Source organism: Cydia amplana, chromosome 8, assembly GCF_948474715.1.
Source record: "Cydia amplana chromosome 8, ilCydAmpl1.1, whole genome shotgun sequence".
NCBI lineage: Eukaryota > Metazoa > Arthropoda > Insecta > Lepidoptera > Tortricidae > Cydia > Cydia amplana.
Genome location: NC_086076.1, coordinates 6,073,713 through 6,086,499, shown reverse-complemented (window position 1 = coordinate 6,086,499; position 12,787 = coordinate 6,073,713). Strand labels below are relative to the sequence as shown.

The 12,787-nt window shown below is 35.9% G+C and overlaps 2 protein-coding genes across 2 annotated transcripts in view; both read right to left on the bottom strand.

The window, feature by feature from the left end:
- The window catches only part of LOC134650323 (uncharacterized), a 106,316-nt gene extending 101,712 nt beyond the window's left edge, over positions 1-4,604 (bottom strand). Inside the window, exon 1 of the mRNA XM_063505283.1 lies at positions 4,278-4,604. The gene's annotated coding sequence lies outside the window, so the exon portion shown is untranslated. The remainder of the gene's footprint in view (positions 1-4,277) is intronic.
- Positions 4,605-7,111: 2,507 nt separating this feature from the next.
- On the bottom strand, positions 7,112-9,071 carry LOC134650024 (high mobility group protein HMG-I/HMG-Y-like). Its single transcript, XM_063504844.1, has 4 exons — positions 8,924-9,071; positions 8,109-8,215; positions 7,873-8,028; positions 7,112-7,756 (listed from the first exon to the last, which is right to left on the bottom strand). The coding sequence occupies exons 2-4, from the start codon at positions 8,178-8,180 to the stop codon at positions 7,631-7,633; spliced, it is 354 nt and encodes a 117-aa protein (XP_063360914.1). The 5' UTR covers positions 8,181-8,215; positions 8,924-9,071; the 3' UTR covers positions 7,112-7,630.
- Between the last annotated feature and the right edge of the window lie 3,716 nt (positions 9,072-12,787).

Here is a 12,787-nt window from a genome sequence, read left to right as displayed (position 1 = left end):
GTGGAGCGAGAAACAGATATCTCTTTCTTGCTCTCACTTATGGGTGCGACGCACCAAGGTCGCGGTGCGGTGCGATAGTGTGTTACGGCCTTATGTCACCATAGAGATTAAAATAAACTGTATCTGTGGTAAGCCGAAATATTTCCTGTCAAATGTCAAATACCTATATTATGTTTATTTTATTTTATTTTTATCTTGCTAATTATTTCAAAATGGTAAATTTAAAAACGATATTATAAAAGTGTAAGCCGAACACTTTCATTTGATACCAAACTCGACCATACTTTCTTGCTAATAAAATGACCAGAATAACTAGACCCCTCACAAACAGCTTTTTGGCCTTCTAAGCTCTATTAGCTCAATAACCCCTTGATCGAGCCTGTTCATAATTTAATGACTAAAATATAATGCCCTCAACTACACGTTTACCCAATTTCATTTAAATTAGAACACATTTACTTAAGTTGTTGTGTATCAAACTATCTTCTGACAGTTCAGCTTAAAAACATCGAAATGCCGGGACGTGCCGCTAGCCAGCCGCATGTTCAAAGTCGAATGTAAGAACTTCGCTTCGCTTCGCTCGCTCGTTCGAATATATGAAGAAGACTTTATTGCCATAATATTAAGGTTATAGCTCACTAGCAGGTCACTTAATGAAGACCTGTAACCTAAAAACACTTCCATTTGTATTACAAATAATACAAGTTACAAGCATTTATAAAAGCGCCCATAGGCAATATGTATATGCACAAATATTATGTTCTTAATGCATCTCTAGTCTCAGTATGAAATAAAAAATAATCTCAAGAGCCCTATTTGTGCAAATACAACTAATGTGAACTTGCGGCCTCTGGCGACCTAAAGGAGGATATCCAGAAGCAGATATTTCATACAACAGGCAGAAAAGAATGATAATATAATATGATCACAGTTAATTAATTTATATTTTATCAGAATGAAAAAGTGTGTGAACACTGTCTGTGCTAAATAGTCAGAGACAGATAACATTTGAACTTTAAAATCTATATTTTGCAGTTGACTCTAACATATTACGTACTTTGAAACTATCCTAAATTGATTGAAGATTACTTCATCTTATTATTAGGCCTTCACTGTCCATCTATTTGTCAGCTCTATCATGAGAATGAACTCTTGTTCAGAGATGTTAAGGAACTTAGCACCTTAAAAAAATAATTGTGGGTAATTTTTTTTTTTTTTATACAATGTACATGGTCCATTTTATACATGGTTATCAATAATTGGATTTGTGATAAGAACTTACTGATACTTAAAAAATTGGTAATTTAATAAATGGTAGGTAGTAGTTTGGATGTTATTTTCTAAAGCAAACATGTTTTAGGTTTCAATAGAGCTTTAAAGTATTTTTGACCTAAGGACACCCTAAGGACAAACTCTTCAGCTTCAACTCAAACTTTAAGTTACTGAATCAAAATACACCAATAATTGATAAATAAAAAATGTTTTGCAGATTTTAAAACCAACATACAGAGTTTGTGCGGAAAGAGAAGAGTCGTGAAATGGATGGGATCCAATACATACGAGCCCCGATGCAAATTAGTAATGTCTAGTTCCATCCAATAATTTTGTTTTTTCTTATAAATTTTACACATGAACATAAAATGACCCAGTAATGGGAACCATAAAAGTAATTTTTAATCTAGTTTATTTTAATCTACTTAATAAAATTGCATGAGACTTTTATTGCTTTCAAAAACATTGTCCAAATCATATTGTCCTCCCCTACAGCCATAGAATTAGAATAGACAAGAACAACTGTCAATCTTCAAAAGTGCGACCAAAAATGAAATGCAAGTGTGTGCGTAAATTGTCTATGTGAGATCAAAAATAGTGATGTCATGTTACAACATATTAATAATCTGTCGGTGTTTGATTGCTTTATCGACTACTTTTTCAAATGTGTTATTTTAAACGTTAAAATTCTACGACATTATGATGTATAAAATAACACCTGCACTGCGTGTGCTATCAAAATCGTTACAGCCTTATCTTAGTCTAACTTAGCGGTTCTCAATCTTTTTTTTTGACGGAACCCTTTTGGAAAGCGAAATACTTGATGGAACCCTACAATAAAACAATAGTTTTTAGAAGTGTATTTTTTTATTAATAAGCATAATAATTATGCTTATTTTATTATTCTAAATTTTGCGGAACCCCTTCAGGGGTGTCGCGGAACCCTAGGGTTCCGCGGAACACAATTTGAGAATGGCTGGTCTAACTCTTACTGTGTTGGAAAGTGAAGTTTAAATTTACTGCTAAACATCTGCACCTTCAAAAAGGTATAACAATCGTTATTATTTGAAGTCGGTTATAAAGGTTAATATCTTAATTATGTCTTGTGAAGAAATGATTACATAGCTATTAATATACCGACAAGTTATCGATACTGTCATCTGAACATTTTGTCAAGCCCTAGCGTAAAGTAACAGTTTATGTTTTTACACAAAATATTTTAAATTATTAAGTAATATGATAAAATATTAGCACACAAAGGAAGAATAACTTATAATCAACTGTATAAACCGGCTTCTTACACTTTTTATGCTGTTAATTTGACAAAATATCGTTAATAAAATTTCGCTCGGAATATCATTATGCCTCTGAAATAAGTATTTGCTAGGTTTATTTGGCCCCGTGACACTGAAATCCGGTACACTACAAGACACTATCTTCATTGTATTACTTTATCAAATAGTTTTCTTCCGAATTTGTGTATATTTTTCAAATTGAAAATTACGGTGATACGCTCTTGGCCGTCCGCGGCCGTCGTCAAACTCAAAAATGGTCACGTTTTCTCATTTGTAGTCTGACTCTTTCGCACTCATGCGATGTTCATATACGTGATGGCTTCCCTTTCGCACACTTCAGCTGTCTGTCAAGCGCGAGCGCGAAAATGACAAGTCTGTGCCTACAGCACTGCTGCATGCATGGGCTCGAAACAAAATTGTCAGTACATTGGCAGAGCCATGTTGCTTTCCCTAAAAAATAAAATAAAATAGCCTTTATTTACAGAACAAAGAACAGTTGCACATTATCTTTATTATCTCCCATCTTTTGTATTCTTTGTCTGCTTGCCCTTCAGCAAAGGCAAGGCTTTCCCTAGTAATAGCCCTTTTCACATCTGCTATATTCCTACCCGTCAAATAAAAAATCGTAATTTTTTTCATTTTAGTACAAACGGTATTTCTTGTACATATTTGGATTAGTTATTGTAGAATATTACCATATAAAATTAAAGTACATTAGTATAAGCATTAAATATTAGTGATTTTTGAACTAAAACATTATATTTGTACAAATGCAAGAACCTCAAAAAATGGTCTGACTAGACGAAAACATATGCATCGGGGCCCATACTACAACTCTTCTCTTTCCGCACAGACTCTAGGAACATTGCAAGTTTCACAAAATTTTGTACGTATATTATTTGTATTTTTAAATACTATATTTTTCGTCACTAAAAACAATTCTGTCTATAATGCTTGTGTCGAAATTCAATTGTGATTAGATTACAATTAAGATTATTTGCTACATTTCAAACGGAATGAGTATTTGCTGTCTGTTGTCTATTATAAATTTGTCATAAAGAATTAATTAAAAATCAATCTTAACCGTAAGCAACTATGTTACACCTCTTAACTTAAATCTTTTCACATAATTATCAATTTGGTCCACATAAACATACATGTTCCATATTTTAAACTACAAAGTGATCCCATTCAAATTCTGAACTCATTTTGATATAGAATGGAACGCTATAATTATGATTTTGGTCATAAAATGCTCTTTCAGCTGCTCTGTCTCAAGGGGTATTATTATGGTATGGTGCATGAATAAAATAATGTATTATTATTATTCATTTGAGTTTATAATTTATACCTACCTCATTAAAAGCAATTTCAGTGAATGATTCTACCCTCTTGAATGATATTACCCTCCAGCAAATCGAAGTATGTTAAGAAATTAAATTGGATAGAGAATTGTTGTGACAACTAATTGCATGCGTGAATTTATAGATGTAAAAACTTTAAATCGTTGTTGAAAGGGTATTATTTTGTCACATAAGAACTAAAGTTCTCGAGTATACAACAAAATTTGCAATATATACGCTGAAGTTCAACACACAATAGAAAACATTAGAGTAGTTACTACAACATTCTACGTCATTTGTGCACGAAACCTGCTTTAGTTTAGATTAGCACGCTACAACGAATCATGCTGTAGACAACAGTACCAACCTTTGAATTGCAACAATCCTCTTCTTATCAAAACACTTAGAAGCCTTATTCACACATTATAAAACAGTTAAAGCAGAACAACAACACTTGAACAACTTTAGAATTCGTTGTAAAACTTTTCCAAGGCACTCCTGTAAACGACACCGCTATTGTAATCACACTTTTCGCAATTGTAAATCGAAATGCATCGTATTAAAATTTATAAAAATTTACTGAGAAATCATTACATGACTGCATGGTACGTCTATTTCACTAAATATTTCTCAACGGACGGAAACAAACTTCACGAGTCCACTTCACGACGACAAGGCACGCACAAGTACGCAGATAACGTAAACTGTACTGTAGTCAGTCAGCGAGAAGATTCGTATACTCAAATAAAGGACTGTTAGGTTGGCCAACACATTACACACAAATTAAACTGTAGGCGTCAATCACAATGTGATGTTAGCGAACATTAAGTGCAATATTTATTTTGTAGGAAAAATAGGTAGTCTACATACAATTTTGTACTGAGAACTGAGGGCAGAAACTACTACTATGCACAAGAAAACGTACAAGAAGGGTAGATGGTAGCACTTGCTTTGTCAAAGTATATATAGTTGGTCAAACCAAATTAGCAGTAAATAAGAACAAAAAAAACTATACTCATCCTTTTCTTTTGAGTGCTAGTACTAGAGTAAGACAAAGCTAGTATGATTATCTCTGTCTATGTTGGAAATGAGACAGTCCTTTGACAAACTATACGTACATGGTTCCGATTCTGGCCACAAGAATGCAGACCCTCCAACGCGCACGGTCCATAGGTACTCATATTTTGTGGGCTACATCGGAAGCATAATAGCCGTATCACACCACCGCAGCGCAATACACCAAGGTCACTTGGCACCAAGTGAGAGCACTATGGGTGCGCCGGATAGTGTGTTAGTTACGGCTATAAACTTCACATTTACGCCTCGCGCCGAAAATCTGACGACTCCTGTGCTGCCTCCTATAGTTCATGCACGCTCCCTATACGCGTTTTATATTCAATCCATCCACTCCATTCAGTTAATAAACTTAGGTAAGTAAGTTCAATGTGGCTAATTCCGTCATAGCCTCATAGGGACTATTCCGTCCACGAGGGTACTTCGATTCTTAATCGTAGAAAGAAAAAAACATCTGCTTTTGATTGCTAAAAGCAATCGCTGCTTTGTATGAAATTATCAATTTTGTTTGTGGTTCGAGAAAAACACTAGTAGACGGAATACGGCCCTATGATGGAATTAGCCACATTGACCTTACCAACTTTAGAAACTAAAATAAATCATATTGTGTACCGTACGAGGTGAATCTGTATTGCATTTCTTTATCTGTGGAGTACCAGGTGCGTTCCATTCCATTGTAGAGTTTGGTTCAAATTTTTACTCAAATAAATCAAAATATTATATGGATTTATCTATAGTTTGTCAAAGGACTGTCCTGACAAATTGGTTTGACCAACTATAAATAAATACACAATAATCTTTAATTCTACTTAATATGGCAATGAACTGTTACTATTAAGGACTCTTATAGCTGGTCAACCAAATCTAGTCAGTAAAAAAAAGGCGCGAAATTCAAATTTTCTATGGGACGATATCCCTTCGCGCCTACATTTTTCAAATTTGCCGCCTTTTTCTACTGTCAAGGTCTGGTTGACCAAGTATATATTCCTACAAATCGCTGATTGGAACGTAATCTGCTAATTTTGTTGTTGTGACGTCAGAGGGCGTCTTTCTCTGTCACTCTACTCTAATGTAAAAGAGATACCCGCAAATTGAGAACTTCGATGTTCGCGGTAATCCCAGTTGCGATTTCCGTTCCGAGTACTCTTGAGTGTCTACCACGAACACCTAAGTTGGCAAATTGCGGACATCTTTCTCTTTTACCCCAAAGGCGAATTGAGAGTGACAGAGAGAGATGCCACTATACTGGGTCAACCAAATCTTGTCAGTAAATAGGAACAAAAAAACTATACTCATCCTTTTCTTTTAGGTGCTAGTACTAGTGTACACACTATAGCTACTAGGCGATGCGCAGAGGTAAAAGCATAAGTGAGAGTGAGATATTTCTTTCTCGCACTCACTTATCAGCTATGGTGCGGTGCGGTATTCCAGTGTTACGGCTATATTGTATAGTTTGTCAAAGGACTGTCTCATTTCAAACATAGACAGAGAGAATCATACTATCTTTCTCTTACACTAGTACTAGCACCCAAAAGAAAAGGATGAGTATAGTTTTTTTTATTCGTATTTACTGACAAATTTGGTTTGACCAACTATATATAGCAGGATCACTAACGAATTTTTAGTTTTTCATGGTAGGCCCTCGGGAGCAAAACCAACAAAACTAGTTTCAAGAAAACTGCTGTGATGATTTCGATGAAATTATAAATGTTAAACGATTTCACAATAGCAATTTGGCAAGATTATGTTTTGGTATTATACTCAAAAATATTATACTTTTAGAAGTCGGCAGTGGTTGAATTGAAATATAAATAATTAGATGAAACGCTAATATCAATAAAATATGTAAATGCACAAGGGGTTTCATAGATTTATTTATATTTTGTTCTAAAATTGTACATTCACGCACATACACTCAATAAATGACTAAAAACTTGATTTTCAGTCTGCTCCGAATATAAAATAAAGACAATACAAAACAGCTCTACTCATACAACTACTTACATGATACTCTAACTTCGTGTAACAGCGACACAAATACCACAAATATTATAGTTCCAAAAATATTCCATTAAATAACTATTTCAAGGTGTACAATAATAAAATTGGGGAAAAAATAAAAATAAATCAAAATGAAAATATTTATTACAGAAAATAATACTTGACCCTGAAGTCAAATTAATTAATCTACAAAGTCATATGATTTCAATTTTTCTTATCATAAATCAGATTACGCAATACCTATTACAATAAATCTACAAAATGGATCTTACAAATTATATCTTAAAGTTGTACGTTTCTAGGGAGAGTCCTCAGCCCAAACTTTACCCATGTCAGAGCAGAATTTTATTTCATTCAACTAATTTTTTGTCGAACAAATGTTACAATAACATTTTATAGGGGGATTTTTATCAATTTTATCATACAATGTAAACAATAATGTTTTTTCGGACATGACCAAACTCTGGGTAGACAGGACTCCAAGAGTTCAATGCCGTCGAGATAACCCTATGTTAGCAGATATTTGCAGTGAGTCAACCGTCTACAACACAATGAATGAATCCCGACAGACACATTACGCCTTATATTGAAGAACAAATTACACTAAGAACGAGTGTAGTGTAGTAGTGTCAAGAATCAAAGTATTTACTGGTCGGAGCCCTCATCCTCATCTTCATCATCTTGCTCCTCCTCAGTGGAGGCGGCGTCCTTTCGGGGCGGCGGCGCGTCCTTGCGCGGCCGACCTCGCCCTCGGCCCTCTCCACTGCCACCCTGCATAGAACATTGCATTTTTTAGTTTTCACACAAATTCAAATTCATCTCAATCCTATTAAAATCCAATTTGCAAATATATATGACAAATAAAAAAAAAACAAAAGGAATTGTACCTTAGCCTTAGGAGCTGCCGCCTTTTTCTTAGATCCCTTGGGCCTGCCGCGCCCTCGTTTCGCTACCGGCGCTTCATCATCAGAGGACTTTGTTGATTCCTTAGCTTTTGTAGCCGCTGGTGGTCTACCTCTTTTCTTTGTATCTGCTTTGGCCTCCTGAAATGAAATAAATAATTAACTGTTTCTAGAATTAAAGTAAACATTGATTTATTTTATTTGTCTGCTATGAAACTTACAGCTTGTGTTCCATTGGCTTTAGGTCTGCCACGGCCCTTCTTCTCCACAGCAGTTGAACCATCATCAGACATTTTGTGTGAAATAAATTACACCTCTACAGGCAAATCTAAAATAAAAATATATTAAATTTTAACAAGAAATACAAATATTGAATTAAGAGGAAGGTCTTATAAAAAAATACAAATGTTGCACATCTTTATTCCTAAATTAGAAAATACTCTTTTATGAAACAGTTTATTCAATATTGAGCGGGATAGGCTCCATTTCGTGAATGCGTTGCTAACACTACACAATACATAGTGATATTGATTAAAAATTCTCAAAGATAAATATATATCACAAACATACGGCGTACATCGCTAATATTAACATTAAATTTGACAATAACTGCAGTTTAACTTTACTCACTTCGAAGAAACAAAAGACTAAAAAAGTCAATATTCAGTTACAGGTCAGAAAACTCGACAGGCGACGCCAACACAATTTCGAGCTTATTTACTTTTTTAGGCGGCAAATTTTATGAAACAAAATGAAAATAGAGAAAATTTCATTAATTTTACCACAAAACCGCAAGTAATTAGTTATCTTAAAAGGTCAAACACGAAAACAATTTTCAACGATACCAAGCGTACGAAGCCATTACATCTTCATATAGGTAATGGAGTCTGCTTGGATTGAATAAATGACGATATGTTTTCTACCAACGAACTAAAGACGCACAGTATTATTTTACGTAGATATTGAACCAAGAATTAGAAATAAAATTAAATAGAATAGTAAATCACACGAAATAAGCGCGAATAAAATTACTTACACAGTTGTTTACTGCGAGCGTTATCGCAATGGCGGGCGGCGAACGAACCGGGAACCGGCGGCAGCGTTTATTCTGGCGTCTGTGTAGAGGGCGCCAATGTTTAAGTGTGAAAAGCTAAAAAAAGTTAGCTTGTTTGCGAAGGCAAACAAATTCAAAATAACGCACTATGCTGGTCTTTGCTTGAAAGACTGAAATGTACTATAGTTTCAAATTAGAACCTTATTAAGTAGGGAGTAATAAAACAGGAAAGAAGTAAGATAAACTTTTTACAATAAAAGTAAATTTTACTAGCTCCCACGGGAGTTATGGTTTTTAGGGTTCCGTAGCCAAATGGCAAAAAACGGAACCCTTATGGATTCGTCATGTCTGTCTGTCTGTCTGTCCGTGTATGTCACAGCCACTTTTTTCCGAAACTATAAGAACTATACTGTTGAAACTTGATAAGTATCACAGACTTAAATATTTAAGTCTGTGGTAAGTATACTTGGTCAACCAGATCTTGACAGTAGAAAAAGGCGGCAAATTTGAAAAATGTAGGCGCGAAGGGATATCGTCCCATAGAAAATTTGAATTTCGCGCCTTTTTTACTGATAAGATTTGGTTGACCAGCTATAGATGTATTCTGTGAACCGCATTAAGATTTTCACACAAAAATAGAAAAAATACAATAATATTTGGGGGTTCCCCATACTTTGAACTGAAACTATAAAAAATTTTTTTTTCATCAAACCCATACGCATACCCTAAAAGTAAAAAAAATATATGATGTACATTACCATGCATTGCAAACTTCCACCGACAATTGGTTTGAACGAGATCTAGTAAGTAGTTTTTTTTTAATACGTCGTAAATCCCCTAAATACGGAACCCTTCATGGGCGAGTCCGACTCGCACTTGGCCGCTTTTTATGTCATGTTTTTTTTAGGGTGTGCGCGCACGGGCAACTTAGTCGCCAGGCGACTTATTTGTCTCTTACGATAAATTAATCGCCTCCTCGCCGTGATGCGCGCACGAGAGCGACAGCGACAGCAACACGACTTTTTCTACGCAGTCATCAACATGGATTTGGAAGAGACGGCTGTGGTCGTTGCACTCGTATTAAAAAAACCGATGAAAACGTCGAAAAAGTCAATATTGGATGCATCCATTATGACTATGTTGTTTAAGTTAAATAAAGAATTCTACTTAATAAATAATTATTACAATTTTTTTTTTATTGAGAAATATATAGAGAAAATATAAGAAATATAAAGAGAAAATATATAGAGGTCTCCATTCCACTTCTTCAATTAGCCTACTATTGTCGATTATCATCAGAGATGTACAAAATGGTTTTAAAAAAGCATTTAAATACAAAATGCAAAATACTTTTTAGATTTACTATTTCAAATGCAAAATACCAAATAGTTTTGCGTTTTGTATTTCAAATGCTAAATGCAAAATAGGTATTTTCAAAATACTTTTTCAAAATAAAATACCTTTTGACCAAATCTCAGATATTTTTATTTATTTTAGGTATTTATCATGAGAATAGCCATAGAATAGATAATGTTCGTCATTTTCGTTTCACATTGACACTAGTCAGACATAATAGCCGGTTTAGACTCTCGTGGCTCGCAAGCTCGTCGAGCTAATATAATTTAAACACTAACGGCACGGCATAAGGTTTATAACCGTATGACAAGCCGAATGCGAGTGTGTCGAGGCGAGCCACGAGACGCGCCGCGAGCCGAGCCGCGAGTCTAAACGGCTATAAGGCGCGCACTCTGACCAAAGAAAAAAAAGCGGCCAAGTGCGAGTCGGACTCGCCCATGAAGGGTTCCGTATTTAGGCGATTTATGACGTATAAAAAAAACTACTTACTAGATGAAAAAAAAAAATGAAAAAGTTTATTGTATAAATTTCTCGTTCAAACCAATTTTCGGTGGAAGTTTACATGGTAATGTACATAATATATTTTTTTTAGTTTTATCATTCTCTTATTTTAGAAGTTACAGGGGGGGGGGGACACACATTTTACCACTTTGGAAGTGTCTCTCGCGCAAACTATTTAGTTTAGAAAAAAATTATATTAGAAACCTCAATATCATTTTTGAAGACCTATCCATAGATACCCCACACGTATGGGTTTGATGAAAAAAAAAATTTTGAGTTTCAGTTCGAAGTATGGGGAACCCCAAAAATGTATAGTTTTTTTTCTATTTTTGTGTGAAAATCTTAATGCGGTTCACAAAATACATCTACTTACCAAGTTTCAACAGTATAGTTCTTATAGTTTCGGAGAAAAGTGGCTGTGACATACGGACGGACAGACAGACGGACAGACGGACAGACGGACAGACAGACAGACAGACAGACAGACATGACGAATCTATAAGGGTTCCGTTTTTTGCCATTTGGCTACGGAACCCTAAAAAGGGCGCGCATGGCTAGCAGACGCCTCTATCGGTCAAATTCGGCAATACAAGCGTCATTCGTTCTTTTCATTTTGTTTGACTGGTAATGTTGGCTAAACTTAATCACAAAGTATTTTGCATTTTGAAATGAATATTAAAAATGCAAAATACATCTCGAAAAGTATTTCAAATAAAATACAAAATGTTTTTTACTAAAAGGCATTTAAATGCAAAATACAAAATAGGTATTTTGCATTTTAAATAGAAGTATTTCAAATAAATCGCATCTCTGATTATCATCTTCTACGACCAGCATTTTACTTCGTATTGAATGCGGGCGCGTATCAGTACACGTACACATACAAGCTCTCGCCGCGGCGGTCGAGAGGCATCTGGCCGTCCGGTGACTTAAGCCGGCCACACACACTAGGTTATAACCGATGGTTATGCCTGCACAGTTCACTTGTGCAGGCATAACTGAACGTGTGTATGACATGACTCCTTGCCTGCGCAAGCAAACTCCTTGCCTGCGCAAGCAAAATTGAAAATATCAAAATTCATATTTTTTGCCTGTCGGTTGTGCTTGCGCACTTCGCTTGCGCAGGCATAACTGAACGTGTGTGGCTGGCAGGCTTGATAGGCTTCAGTTCAGTTATCCAGTGATTGCCGAGGGGATAGGTCGCACGTCACTGTGCAACAATGTCGTCTCGCAAACGAAATGCAATTGTAGAGGATTTTTAGTAGATATTTAGGGTTCCGTAACCAAAGGGTAAAACGGGACCCTTTACTAAGACTCCACTGTCCGTCCGTTCGTCTGTCACTAGGCTGTATCTCATGAACTATGCTAGTTAGACTGTTGAAATGTTCACAGATGATCTATTTCTGTTGCCTCTAGTACAACAAATACTAAAAAACCGGTCAAGTGCGAGTCGGAGTGGGGCTCCCATACAACACATGATTTTTTTTCCGTTTTTATAGATAATGGTACGGTACCCTTTATGCGCGAGTCCCACTCGCACTTGGCCAGTTTTATTATTTTTAAGTGTGGAGTGGATTCATGGTTTGTATGCGTGTATGGCTGACGAAATATAAACCTAATAGCGCTATTGCGTCTACGTCAACCACCGCTACCGGTGCCATGATGGTTTGAACTGAGAGTTTGTGCAGGTTTGTCGTTACGTGTGTGTACCCTATGGAACTCGGTCGTGCCTGTTGGTTTTGCTTGCACAAGCAAAACCGACACGCAAAACCTAGTGTGTGTGGCCAGCTTTATTTGTCGCCCGTGCGCGCACTAGCATTTAAACCAATAGGGAAGGAGACAGTTGCGTCGCGGGCTTGTCTCCGAACCCGTGGACAAAAAAGTCTCCCGGGAGTCGCGTCGCTACGTGTGTGCACTTCCATACTAACCCATAGACTTGACGTGAGAGACAAACAAAATAGTCGCGGCGACAAAAGTTGCCCGTGCGCG